The following is a 14,336-nucleotide window of genomic DNA, read 5'->3' as shown; positions in this document are numbered from 1 at the left end:
TATGTATTAAAATCACTAGAAATACTACTTCTCTGTGTGAGTATATCTTTATATACAGATAGGTTTATTTGTTGTTGGATTTTTTTTGCCCAAATTTTAGATTTTCTTTTTTTAGTTAATTTTGTCTTCTAATTAAATAAAAGCATATACATGGTTCTAAAGTCAAAACCATATGTCAAGGTATTTTTGGAGAGGTCTTCCTGCTCTGTTCCTGCCACTATAGGTAACTGTCTTTATTAGGTTTTGGTTTATCCTTCGTTTTTGAAAAAAAGAAAAAATATCTGCTCTCGCTCGCGTGCTGTCTCTCTCACTTTTCCCCTCTCTCGCTTTCTCTTTCCCTCTCTCCCTCTCTTTTTGTCTCATACACAGATGTTCCTCCTTCTCCATTCCTACACAAAGGAAGAAGGAACCTGAATATATCATTCTGCACCTTGCTTTTCTTCTTTAACAGGATGTCCTAGAGATCACCTTTTAGCAATATGTAGAGAGCTTCCTCTTTCCCTTTTATTCCAGCTCCATTGGGATCTATTGTAAAATTACTTTTGTAGAGGTTTAAGTTTTTAAAGGCTCATTCTGAGTTCTTCATGGAAGTGACAAGTTTCTCCTTTCTTCTTTTTTTTCTTCTTTTTCAGAAAAATCGTTGCTTATATGTATTTGGTGGCCAGCGATCAAAGACCTATTTGAATGATTTCTTTAGTTATGATGTGGACTCTGATCATGTAGACATAATATCAGATGGCACCAAGAAAGACTCTGGGATGGGTAAGGGCATTGAGTGATTTCTTCTCTCATGTCTTAATTACTTTAGGTAGAAAACTACAATTCATTCTCTTTTCTTTCTAATCATTTTTCACCCTTTCTTTATTTCCTTAATTGAGTAATTCTGAGTAAGAGAAAGAAAATTCTATCAGCTTATTCAGTTCTATCTGTTTTTAAATATGTATAAAGTTTTTAAGCTATTGATTCTTGCAACCCGCCCCCCAACCCTCAACAAGCACACACACAAACAATTCATTTAGAAATTCACATACTCTCTGCTCGAAGGAAATCCTTCGATTGGGGGGCGGGTTGCAAGAATCAATAGCTTAAAAACTTTTTATTCTATGTTTTTATTCTATGTTTGCTAATTTTTTTCGTCTTCTGTTTTCACTGTAGTGATCTTTATATTAGGCACTAGCATAGTAGGGTGTGTGTCTTAAGCGGGGAACTTCATGGGATTGGTAACACCTTGTAAATTTAAAAACTCAGCATCCAAGAGGTTATTAGTAATGGAATGGCTGGTTTGCTTAGATTATGCATATTGCCCTGGCATAATTATTAATAGTGCGCCATTCATTTTCAAAAGTGTCCTGTTTTGATCATTTACAGTTACCCTGCATAGTAGTTGCTTTGCCTGTGATTATTGTACATAAAAGAGTGACTTTGATTAAGGTGCAATGGTTTAAAATGCTAATTTGAACAATAGGGTGAGAAATTTGATCAGCTTTTCTTTTTAACTGTTGCTTATAAATTGGTGTTTTTTATTAATGACTCATTTGCAAAATGTGGATAAAAGCACCTGTTTCACAGACATTGTTCATTGTCTTCTGTAGGCCCAATATTATTTTAGGCACTTGGGATTCATCTAGACCTGGAGGATCCTTTCCCTCAGAGGACTCACATTCTAGTGGAGAGAGACCTGCAGTTGTGTTCTAAGTACTATGAAGAAAATACACTGGATGTTTTGATAATGAGTAACAGGGGAGGTCTCATTTAGACAGAGTAGATTGGGAAACCACCTCTGAGGAGGTAATCTTTAAGATTTAAGATGAAAAGTAGAGAATTAGGAAGAACCATGTGAAGAACCGAGAGAAGAACAAGTACAGAGTTTCCAAAGCAGTAAGGAACCTGGGGTGTTCGGAAATAGTGGGACTGGTATGAATTGAGGATGGGGAAAGTTGGTATGAAACTAGGTTAGAGCTACAGAGATAAGAGTCGCAGTATTTAGTGCCTTGTTACAAATGCAAGGAGTTTGGATTTTTTTTTTCCGAATAAAATAGGAGATAATTCAAAGGTTTAATATCAGTGTCTTGATCTGATTTAAGTTTTGAAAATACCACTTCTTTGTCTAGGTGTACATTTTCCAAGTGGTTAATTTTGACAATATTCCTGTGAGTTGCATTAGTTCAAAGGCTTGTTGACTGAGGATTTTTATGGCAGGGGTTGAGCATCTGGTTAGAATTACTTCGAAAAATTTCCCACCTAAAACTGTTGCAGTTATACTTGGAATTGAGGAACCTCAGTGGCTCTGTTAGCATATTAGAGTGAAATGGAAATTATTCTCTTTTTTTCTGTCCCCACCCTCCATCTCTGCCTCTCTCACTTTCTTTCTTTTCCCTCCTTTCCATTCGTTTTCCCATGTCCCTCTTACTTCTCCCCCAACTTTCTCTCTCCTCGAGGATTCTAATATGCAGCTGGGATTGAGAACCACTGTTCTGGCTCTCCAGAGTCTATTTCAGTCCTTAGTTAATCTTAGGCAAGTTACCTAATGTCTCAGCTTTTGCTTCCACATTTGTAAATGGCCCAAATTAGATTTTAAGGAAAATACTGTCTCCGTTCATGGCTGCTCTAGGAGTAGAGATGGGTTAACCCTCTAGTTTTGGTTGGTGTTACTGTTGGGTGCCTTAATTTTCACAAAAAGATGTTAGTGCTACCCTCAGGTTCACTAATCTAGCCAGTTAACATCAAATCATGCCAATTTTGCCTCATCTCTCTATTCCCATTGCTGCTTCACTAGGAACTAGTTTGGGCTAACATCACCTATTTGGCCTCTGTCTCTAGACTTCCTCTCCCTGTGTACCCTCCCTGCAACCCATTCTCCACACTGCAAGCAGAATACAGCTATTCTGTGTTACCAGTAAAGAATAGAACCATATGCCTTAACATTTATACAGCAGATATTTTTTGGTCACCTACTGTGTGCCAGACAATAAGCTACGCACTAGGAGTACAACTGTGAATGAGGGCCCTATCTTCATGGAGTTACAGTTGTACATGGAGAGGAAAAATAAAGTGACAACCTTACCTTTAGATTAGTGCTAATGAAGAAAAGAACATATTTTTAAAAATATAAACCTGATGGGTGTTCTTCCTCACTTTAAATCTTGTTTCTCCCTGCCCTCAGGATTAAGTCTAAACTTAACGTAATTCACAGACTCTTTTATGATGTGCCCCAGTTCAGTTCTGCAGTCCTGTACTTCGTATCTGTACACTTCTTGCCACCAACTCTCTGTTTCACGACCACCGAATATTAAATCTTTATAGATAGTGTGTTTTACTTGCCTTTGATACTTGCCCATGCTATTCCTCCTACCTGAATCACTTTCCTCTCACCTCCAAAATCTAGCTAACTTGTACTGCTTACCTCTCAGATCTTAGCTTGTAGATTGTTGTCTCCCAAAATTCTCTAATGCCTTAAGCCCAGGTTAGAAATTTAAAAACATGTGGCTCTAGCCATCCTTGTTAACACAATTCTAGGTATTCATCTGGCTGTATAAAATCTTGACTGTGCTTTTCAAAACCTGTACAAACATCAGCTGAAATAGACAAGACTTTGTTCACGATTTCTTAAAGAGCATTCAGTGGTTTCAGTACTCTAGATCTCCTAAAAGTGTTTTACTGAACTAAGTTAGACTGTTCAAAAAACCTCACATCAGAACCATGGTATATTATATTGCCCTCCCATAGAATTACTTTTACCTCACTTTTAAAAAGTACATTTTTTTCTCTCTTACTAGATTATTCTAAGCCATGAAAAGTACTTTTAAGAAGGTGGAATACTATTTAAATTCCCACATTTTAAAATATTCTTAGAAAACACCAATTTTATCCATTATGTAGATGCTCTGTAGCTTATTAATCATTCTGTTGTTTGTTAACTGTTGTTCTAAAGATTTTTTTACTCCAGTTAATTACTGTAATTTGAGATGGACTTAACATATAATTACTGTGTTTATCTGTGATTCAGTAATGTGGCTTATTTGATTAAAATTGTATTTACAATGTGAGTATCAAATGGGATTGTTTGAGCTCATAGAATAAATTTGTTTGAACTATTGAGATCACCGAGATGGTATAGCTAATAGTAAAATTACTGCTGTTTATGTAATTCTGTATTGTCAGATACTATAAAATCTTAAATTGTTGCTCTTTATAATTATCTAAATGTACCATCTTAGATTTAACATCTAAAGATCTGAAGCAACTTTAATTCCTATTTTTAAACTACAGCGTAACAATTTTATGCTCTCCGCAGAAGAAAATTATAATTTAAATCAATGGATTGGCAGCTGCTTTAAGGGATTTATTAGCATTGTGTCTAACACATACATAATTACATCAGAATTCAGCATATCTAAAATTTGAGTTTATTTCTGAGAAACTTTTGGCAATAAGACTGTGAACACAAGGGGTTTAGCAGATTCCCCATATGTAAGCTCTGTATTTAACACTAATTGAAACGTATGTGTAGAAGATGATCTGTCACACCACCAGAGTTTTGTAGTTTGCTATAGAAACTCAGTCTGCTATAGTAAGAGTGCTTTCTCCTGTTCATATTCATTCAAGTAAGAAACATATATTGAACCTTCTTCATTTGTCAAATGCTAAGTCAAGTATTGGTAATACTGAGCTCTTATAACCTGATCCTTGTTCTTTAGTAGTTATGTATTTAGCTGTTTTGATCTTTAAATTCTGTCCACTCTGTTTTCCCACATCTGCCATTTTTTATTCCATCCTGTTCTAACCGTCGTAGCAGATTGGTACAATTGAAAGAATAGCAAATTGAGAATCGGAAGACTTGGTCTCTCTTTGTCTGGGTCTGCCACTCAGCCCTCTGCAGTTCTAGAAAAATTACATAACTTCTCTGAACCTGATTATTCATCTGAAAATGAGGGGATTGGACCAGTTGATCATAAGACCATCTATCTCCAAAATTTTGAAAATTAAATTTCATTCCCTTCTGCTGTTATCAGGCTGTGAAACTAAGATATGAGGACTATGTGAGTTATGTCTACAGAACTTGATTTATCTATAAATAAATTTTTATGAAAACCTTAAAAGCAAAATCATACTGATTTTCATTTCGGCCCTAGGAATGTGCTTATTGTGCTTACTGACATTTTTAAAAATTAGTATAGTCATAACTCCTTATGTTTCTGATCCTTTTATACTTTTACCAATTAAATGAGTAAAGCCAAACCAGCAACACAGAGAAGATTTTGAAGCTAATGATTTGCTGTCATTAGCTGTCATAAGCAGGTATCTTACATTCTGGTTAAAATGTATTTGGTTCAGCCTTTTTTTTTTTTTTTTTTTTTTTTTTAACAGTACTTTATCATTATCTGTTAAAATACAAAAAATATGTTTTTTTGACTAAGCATTTTACAAAACCCAGGAACTTTTCCTACTCATATACTTTTATACATAGATTAGTTACTGAACTAGAAAATGGTAGCGCTTATTTTCAACATAACTAGGCTTCACTGCTGTCAGTTTAGTATCTTTTGTATTTGGTGTATCTACTTTTTTAGTAGAGTATCTACTTTTTTCCCTGTCAAAATTATTGGTAATAATAACTTTCCCTAATTTCCCCCTTCCACTCTCCCAGGGGTGTTTTTGCTAGTTACAATTTTACAAAAGTATTTTGTATTTTTAGATATGAAATTTAGGTTACTTGACAGTAAATGAGAATTATTAAGTTCACACCTAAAAACCAACATGCAAGAACACTAACAACAATTTTGAAAATGAAAGTTAATGAAGTAGTACTGGCACTACCAGTTATTTATAAAGCTACAGTTTGGTACAGATTAATGGGATGAAATAGAACAGATAGTATAAAAATGTCCCCAATGCATATGAGAATTTAGTATATGGTAAAGTTGGCATTTCCAGTCAGAGACGAAGAATAGATTAAACAATATATGACATGGAGACATTGCTTAAGACTTGGCAGTATTTTTAAAAAAGGAAAATCTGACTCCAGCCTGGGCAACAGCAAGATTCTTTCTCTTTAAATAAGTAAGTAAGTAAATAAATGAATGAATGAATGAATAAATAAATAAATAAATAAAATATGAATGAATGGGAAAATCTGGATCCCTACTTGACTTTTGTATATCAAAGAAAAGTCTAGGTGAACTTAGGTTTCATACTTAAGAAATAAAATTATAATTCCAATTGTTTTTAATAATCTAGGATTAAGAGAAGACCTTTCTAAACATGCCACAAAACCCAGAACCCAGAAATCGTAAAGAAAAAGAATGTTTGATTTTTGCAAAATTAAAAAATATAAAAAATTGTTAAAATATCAAATAATGACAAGCTAGCAATGAAGACAAAGCTTAGTTCCTACAATGAACAAAAGACTCTTATAAACCAATAAAAGGTGGATAATCCTCTAGTAGAACAATGACAAATGATATGAATAGATACTTTAAAGAAAAAATAATTCATATTGCCAGTAAATTTACACATATACAGATGCTCAGCTTTATTCATAACTTTTAAGTGTAAATTAAAAGATCACACTCAGTGAATGTTGGTATGGCCATGAGGAAGCAGGTATCTTACATTCTGGTTGAAATGTATTTGGTTCAGCCTGTTTTTTTTTTTTTTTTTTTTTAAACAGTACTTTATCATTATCTGTTAAAATGCAAAAAATATGTTTTTTTGACTAAGCATTTTACAAAACCCAGGAACTTTTCCTACTCATATACTTTTATACATCCACAAAAAATAAACTATACAGAGATATTTATCATAGTATTGCATGCAAGGAGAAAAAATCTGGAGATAGATTGACCATCAATTTATTTGATTTTTATTTATTTGATTGTCCACCAGTAAATAAATTGGTTGGTCCATTCAATGAGTTCAGGTTTTTTGTAGCTTAATACAGCTGAGATAAATCAGTAAATATTGTTGAGTGTCAAAAGCTAGTAATAGAAGTTAGTTCTGAACTGAAGTTGCTGCTAGTGCTTAATAGGTCCCCATCCAACCTTTAAAATGTCCCAACTTTCAAAGAGAAGGATGTGACAGACACTGTTGTTTGCTTACCCAAGAGTCATTGGCTCTTTCTTCTGTTAACCAAACCATAATTTTGTGTAATGGCAAGTTGCCTAACCCCAGGGGATGAATGGTGAATCATTGTTAGTGTAAACCAGTCATTATTATCCTTTGGCAAATTATTTCAGTTTACATTCCTCCCATGTGACACAGTTCTGGCCAGTGAGACATAAAGTCTACTGGAGGACATTTGACAAAAATGTCTTCCCTGATGGCAATAGAGAGATGCTGAAAGAATTCTTTCCCTCCCTGCTTTGGGTGCTCCATATAAGGATGTGATGCTTAGAGCTGGTACTGGCAAGTTTCAAAAATGAGAAGGCCAAGAAAATTGCCGAAAGTTAACCTAGCACCATGATTTGGTTGAACTCTGAAACAATCTTGGAGCTACTTGCAAAATTTTGTTACATGAGCTAATTAATCTGTTAGTTATGTTTTCTGTTACTTGGAGCTGAAAATACCCTAATATATAGTGAATTCATGGAAAGCTGTTTTTTATTAGATTCTGTATTTCTGTGACAGCTCTGAAGATTGTTCTTTTCCTTTGTCTTAGCAAATCAGTAATGAGTATGTGCACTGGACCATGAAGCAAAAATAGAGTTGAGATTAATTCATAAGTTAATGCAATAACATATCTTACTCAGGAATTCAAAGGACTTCGAAAATGTTTGTTAACTTCTTTTTATCCCCCCTCCCACAGGGTTTCTTTATGTTAAATACTCTGACAATCTCTCCCATTTGCTTAGAGGATAAACCAAGGAAGGAAGAGAAAAGATGTGATTCAGACATATAGATAAAATTTTTTTACTTCCCCTTTAGCTGTTCTATTTTGAGTTTTAAAGATGTTAAAGAAGAAATAGAGTTGAAGGATTATCATTGTAACTTCCTAAAACAATTCTAAAAATAACGAGTTGGCAGTGATGATTGTTGTATCATTCTTATTTTCTTTCAGATAAATGTTCTTTCAAAATATGTTAATGATTAACATTTACTGATCTGCTTGATTAATTTTTCTTTGTGAGTCAGTTTCTAAACTGGTTAAGGTGAAAGACTGGTTAAGGTCCTGGCATTCAGTTGAGCTTTTTAGCAGTTGAATCTTAAAGTTTTTAAAATCATATATGTTGCAGATCTTTTGTCCTTCCCTCCTCCCCCAACTATACCCATTAGAAACTGTTAAATTGGTCGGGCTTGGTGGCTCACGCCTGTAATCCCAGCAGTTTGGGAGGCCGAGGTGGGCAAATCACCTGAGGTTAGGAGTTCAAGATCAGCCTGGCCAACATAGTGAAACCCCAGCTCTACTAAAAATACAAAAGTTAGCCTGGCATGGTGATGCATGGCCATTGTCTTACCTACTCAGGAGACTGAGGCAGAAGAATTGCTGGAACCTGGGAGGCAGAAGTTGCAGTGAACTGAATTCACATTATTGCATTCCAGCCTGAGTGACAGAGTGAGACCCTGCCTCAAAACAAAAAAAAAAGAAAAAAGAAAAGAAACTGTTAAAAATGGAAAAGATAGCCTTGTTTTCATCTTGCAAGGAAAATCAGTACAGAAAACTGTATTAATAGTTTTGCCATATTAGAATGAAAGCTGCTTTCTTGGTTTTGGCCTTTAGGTCTTTTTGTTTTCTGATACTGCCATTTTTATTTAACCAGCTTTCATTTTTTTAAATTATAATTATTATAAAAGTAATGGAATTCACATGATCAATAAAGCAAAACTCAAATAACATAGAATGCTATAAAATGAAAAGTACTTCTGCCAAAGTAGCAAACTGACACAGGCTGCTGATTCCCTTCCCCAGAATCAACTCCAGAGAAATAAAATTGAGAGCAGGTGGATTCCAGAAACTCCTTAAATGAGACTGAAGGCTCTCTCTCCCCCAGATCAACCTTCAGTTAATTTTTACCCTTTCACTATAGAAATTAGCAGCGGTAGCCTATCCCACTAGTGTCAGAATTCCGTGGGCAAACATTATGGCAGTGCAGAAACCCTGCTGGAGTTCAAAGTTGATGAAAACATGTGGACTGACCATCTGTTCTCAATAGTTCATTTCTTCTTCTCTCCTCCCTTTGTCGAGGGAGACTGCCTTCTACTTCCTCTGAAGGGTTTAAAGGTACGAAACTGTTGCATAGGGGTGTGATCATATATGGAAATGATTCTGATTCTTTGTGCCTATGGTTCACAACCCTACGACTTTTCCTCTCTATTTTCCTTAATCTCTACCAGTACTGATGCCAGTTAAGGCCTGGCCTTTGAGTCCTGTCTAGTATATCTTATCGGAAAGAAGAACTGATTCCCTGAAAAACATTACCTTGCATGCTGACATAACTAGACAGTTGAGGACTACAACTGTCTTAAAAAACAAAAAAGACATACATGATGTAAAGCAGAATTATTAAAACAGATGAATGGCCAGGCATGGTGGCTAATGCCTGCAATACCGGCACTTTTGGAGGCCGAGGCAGGTGGATCACCTGAGGTCAGGAGTTTGAGACCACCCTGACCAACATAGAGAAACCCCGTCTCTACTAAAAATACAAAATTAGCCAGGCGCAGTGGCATGTGCCTGTAGTCCCCAGCCACTCGGGAGGCTGAGACAGGAGAATCGCTTGAACCCAGAACCCAGGAGGCGGGAGTTGCAGTCAGCTGAGACTGTGTCATTGTACTCCAGCCTGGGCAACAAGAGCAAAACTCCATCTCAAAAAAAAACCAACAACAACAGGTGAACCAAGAATTTAAAATAAGCATGATGAATATACTTGAAGATATAAGGGAACACACTAGTAATATGAAATAAGATCCAAACATTATAAAAACAGAACCATATGGAAATAGTAGATATGAAAAATATAATTAAAATGAAGACTACAATAAATATAAGTAGGATGGTATGAATGAATTAATCAATTGGAAGATTAGAGCACTCTCCCAGGAAAAAGCAGGGAAAAAAGATAAAGAAATAGAAAATAGAATAGAAAAACTAAGAAAGATAGAGAATTGTACAAGTACCAACATCTTAAAAGGAATTCCAGAAGAAAAGAAAAATAAAAATTTAAGCCCAGGCACGGGGGCTCACACCTGTAATCCCAGCACTTTGGGAGGCCAAGATGGGTGGATCACCTGAGGTCAGGAGTTCAAGATCAGCCTGACCAACATATTGAAACACTGTCTCTACTAAAAATGCAAAAATTAGCCAGGCTTGGTGGTGCATGCCTGTAATCCCAGCTACTTGGGAGGCTGAGGTAAGAGAATCACTTAAACCCACGGGCGGAGGTTGCAGTGAGCTGAGATTGTGCCACTGCACTCCAGCCTGGGCAACAAGAGTGAAACTCTGTCTCCAAAAAAAAGTAGGTGAAATAATTGTAGAAATAATGGAGATACATTTCCTAAAATTCAAAAATGATGAAAGACTTCAGATAGGCAAAAGAACTCATAGTGTACCAAATAGAACAAATAAGGGAAAGCACATACATAAGCAGATTAAAGTAGAATTAAGATTAGCAGAGAGAAAATGCTGAAAGATTTCAGAGAGAAAAAGCAGATGACCTATAAGGGAACAAGAACATAGACGTGTGACAGTTGAACAGCAATGTGGAATGAGAAAAAAGGATAAAATTTAAAAGCAGCCAAGAAAAACAACTTTGAACCAAGAAATTTAAATCTTCCTAACTTTGAGATGTGAGGGTGACATAAAATATTCTCAGGCATATTTACCTTAGCACATTTGCCATATAGAGACCCACAATAGAAACCCATCTGGGAGCAGGACTCAGTGAAAACTGAATCTAGGAAATGCTAGAAGTATGTGATAAATGGTGATCAAAATTTTTTGTTGCCTGAAGAAAAACACTAGGACCAATATTCTAGGTCATGGAACCATGGCGGAAGGGGAAAATGGGACACTATATAAATTCAGGTATTGTGGTTAGAATATAGAGAAGAAACTCTTCTATATTGTTAACACTAAAATGTCATATACAAGGCTCAAGAGTTAATGGATCTTGATTTTCTTTCTAACTTTCCTTTCCCGTGTCATATATCAGTTCCACCGTCTCTTATATCTCATGTCATCTTCTTTCTTGGATTCCTTTTTCTGTTTTGTTGGAGTATCTCCTTAAAGAAGTTTTTTTGTTTTTCTTTTGTTTTGTTTTTTGTATATATCTAGTCATATGTATGAACTTAAATTCCCTTATTTTGCCCTCGTTAAGATTGCTAGTTTAACTGGAAATGGAAGGTTGGTTCCGTATCTTTTTATATTTCTCAGAATTTTAAAGTTGTTTTTCCATTGTATTCTAGCATTCATTGTTACTGATAAGTTGTAGGGGCCAAAAGAGTTGTGATACTTTTCCTCATCCCTTATAAGAGTCATGGTTGACATGCCTATAATTAAAAGACAGGTTAACGAGAAAGCATAACAAATTGATTTAATCAAAGTTTCATGTGGTGTGTGAGCCTTCAGAAGAAATGACCCGAAGATACAGGGAAAACTGTCCATTTTTATGCTGAGATTTAATGAAGAATGAACAGCTGGTTAGCAATGTGATTTGGTAAATGGCTATGATTTAATGCAGATAGACTGAGGTGGGGAAACCCATCAAGGCCTGTCTGGATTCTTCTTGGCCCCTCTGTGTAGCATTTCTTCCTCCTGGGTATGGGGCAGGACCCTGCTAGAGAAGGGTCTTAGGACCTACCATCAGACAAGGGTGGGTCACAGAATTTCTTTATGGCCAGCTCCTAGACAGAAAGGCAGAGGAAAGTTGGATCAGTAATTCAAGTTTTTAGAATTTGAAAGTCTAGGCTGACTTTGGGAAAAAGAGGTTCTAGTTTTTATGACCCACCTTGGGGAAGAGGAATTCTGATTTGATGAACTCACTTCTAGGGAGAATGAGGGAAGAGAGGCAGGAGGGCAAAAGAAGTGAGAGAGAACTTGGTACTGAAGCTGTTCTGAGGCCTTCCAGTGTCCTTTAGTTCAAAGTACTTAGCATGCCAGAGTGTATTGTGTTCTGAGCCCCTGACAAGATCTCATGTTAGTTTGATTTTTATTCCTCTGTATATAGTAATCTGCTGTTTCCTTCTTTGGAAGCTTTTAGAATTTTTCTTTTCCTGGAGTTTTAACGTTTCGTATTAAGGTAGAGATGTACATCTGTATATCATCTTTTTTTAAAAAATTAAACATAGATATAGATGTATGTGTGCACCATCTTTTTAAATTAAACATGCCTAGCTTGCAGTGGGCTCTTTCAAACCGGACACCCAGTTCAGGGAAACTTTTTTTATTTTTTCTTCTACATTATTTCTTCTTTCCTTCTGGTCTTTTTTTCAGATAATTTGACTTCGATGGATATATCCTCTGTGTCCTTTAACTTTTCCCTCATCATTTCTATCTTTTTGCTCTTTATTCTGATGATTTATCAGTTTTATCTAGAGACCACTGACTTTGTTTCTAACTATGTCTGTATTTTCATTCTGTCGTTTGAAGTTTTTGGTCATAGTTTTACTTTTTAGTATCTTTTCATAGTCCCTTCTCCTTTTTATGGTAGCTTATTCTTGTTTTGCACATGGAATATTCTCTTTAATCTCTTCAAGGATACTGATGGGTTCCCCCCCGCCCCCGAGTTATTTTCTTTTCTGTGATTTGTCTTTTCCCAGTTGTTCTATTTGTTCATCTAGGTCCCTCTCTTTTGCACTGTTGATTTTTTTCCTCGTATGTCTATAATTCATGTCTAAACTTTAACATTTATGAATAAAGGACTGTATCAATTAAGAAAGATAGTTAACAGTGGTTTCTTTTACAATGTATAGGTCTCTTTTTCCAGTAGGCTTCTCTCATAAATGAGACACTGATCAAGGTCTTGTACAAGTGCGCAGCACATACTGTCAACCAAGCTTTCTTACAGAATGCATAAGCTGGCCGGGCGCGGTGGCTCAAGCCTGTAATCCCAGCACTTTGGGAGGCCGAGACGGGCGGATCACGAGGTCAGGAGATTGAGACCATCCTGGCTAACACGGTGAAACCCCGTCTCTACTAAAAAATACAAAAAACTAGCCGGGCGAGGTGGCGGGCGCCTGTAGTCCCAGCTACTCGGGAGGCTGAGGCAGGAGAATGGGGGGAACCCGGGAGGCGGAGCTTGCAGTGAGCCGAGATCGCGCCACTGCCTCCAGCCTGGGTGACAGAGCCAGACTCCGTCTCAAAAAAAAAAAAAAAAAAAAAAAAAAACAGAATGCATAAGCTGAGAATAGGCACACAGTTGGGAACCTGTATGATTAACAAAGTAAAGATTAGGAATTACTTTAAGCTCTGCTGTCATTCTTATTCAGGCCCCTATGTCCTTATTAGAAGCTCTCCACGGAAGTCTTCCTCACAATCTACTTCTCCTCTTTGTATTCGATGACTTATTTGGAAGTTTTCCATCTTTTATCTCCGGTGAGTTATAGGCTCTGGTGATTATTGTAGGTGAAAACAGCTGTAGACAACATGTAAATGAATGGACATTGCCTGATTTTACCCTGAGCAGGCCACATCAAGCCATAGTTTGCCAAGCCATGTTATTAAATTTTTAATTCAAAGACTCACTATTAAGACAAAATAGAATAAAGAAATTTAAATACAATAAATTTAGGCAGTTATATCCTTCACTTCTACCACTTATGAAAGTAATTCCAGTTCTACACTGTTTTATCTTCCAAAGTTATCTAAAGAAATTAAAGTGCAATAAATTTAGGCAGTTATACTCTTCACTTCTACCACTTATGAAAGTAATTCCAGTTCTTCACTGTTTTATCTTCCAAAGTTATCTGAGGAATAGAGGTCAGAACCTGAGCACATCGCCTCTGAAAGTTTACCATGCCTTATTAAGAAAAGGCAGTTGTCCCGTGGCATCCTTGAGGGACTGGTTCCAGGACCTCCCTTGGATACCAGAATCCTCAGATGCTCAAGTCCGTGATATGGTGTAACCTATGCACATCCCCTCCTATACTTTAAGTCATTTCTAGGTTACTTATACCTGATACAGTGTAAATGCTATGTAAATAGTTGTCATAAGGAATAATGACAAGAAAAAAGTGTGTACATCTTCAATACAGATGCAGCCATTTATAGGTTTTGTTTTTTGTTTGGGTTTTTTTTTTTTTTTTAATATTTTAAATTTGTAGTGGTTTGAATCCTTGAACACAGAACCCAGGGATATGGACGTTCGACTGTACCAGACTTTACATACACAAAAGACTGTGTT

At 36.1% G+C, this 14,336-nt stretch overlaps 1 protein-coding gene across 6 annotated transcripts in view; it reads left to right on the top strand.

Annotated features, from left to right (window-relative positions):
* Nucleotides 1-14,336, top strand: part of MKLN1 (muskelin 1) — a 396,930-nt gene that overhangs the window by 334,359 nt on the left and 48,235 nt on the right. For all 6 annotated transcript variants that reach the window (XR_007723900.1, XM_050782495.1, XM_050782494.1 and 3 more), the window contains one exon: nucleotides 633-762. Coding sequence is in view for 5 of the 6 variants with exons in the window: in XM_050782495.1 (XP_050638452.1) it covers nucleotides 633-762 (130 nt within the window). In the remaining variant the exon portion in view is untranslated. The remainder of the gene's footprint in view (nucleotides 1-632; nucleotides 763-14,336) is intronic.

This window comes from Macaca thibetana, chromosome 3 (genome assembly GCF_024542745.1).
Source record: "Macaca thibetana thibetana isolate TM-01 chromosome 3, ASM2454274v1, whole genome shotgun sequence".
Taxonomy (NCBI): Eukaryota; Metazoa; Chordata; class Mammalia; order Primates; family Cercopithecidae; genus Macaca; species Macaca thibetana.
This window is presented reverse-complemented; position numbering and strand designations above follow the sequence as displayed.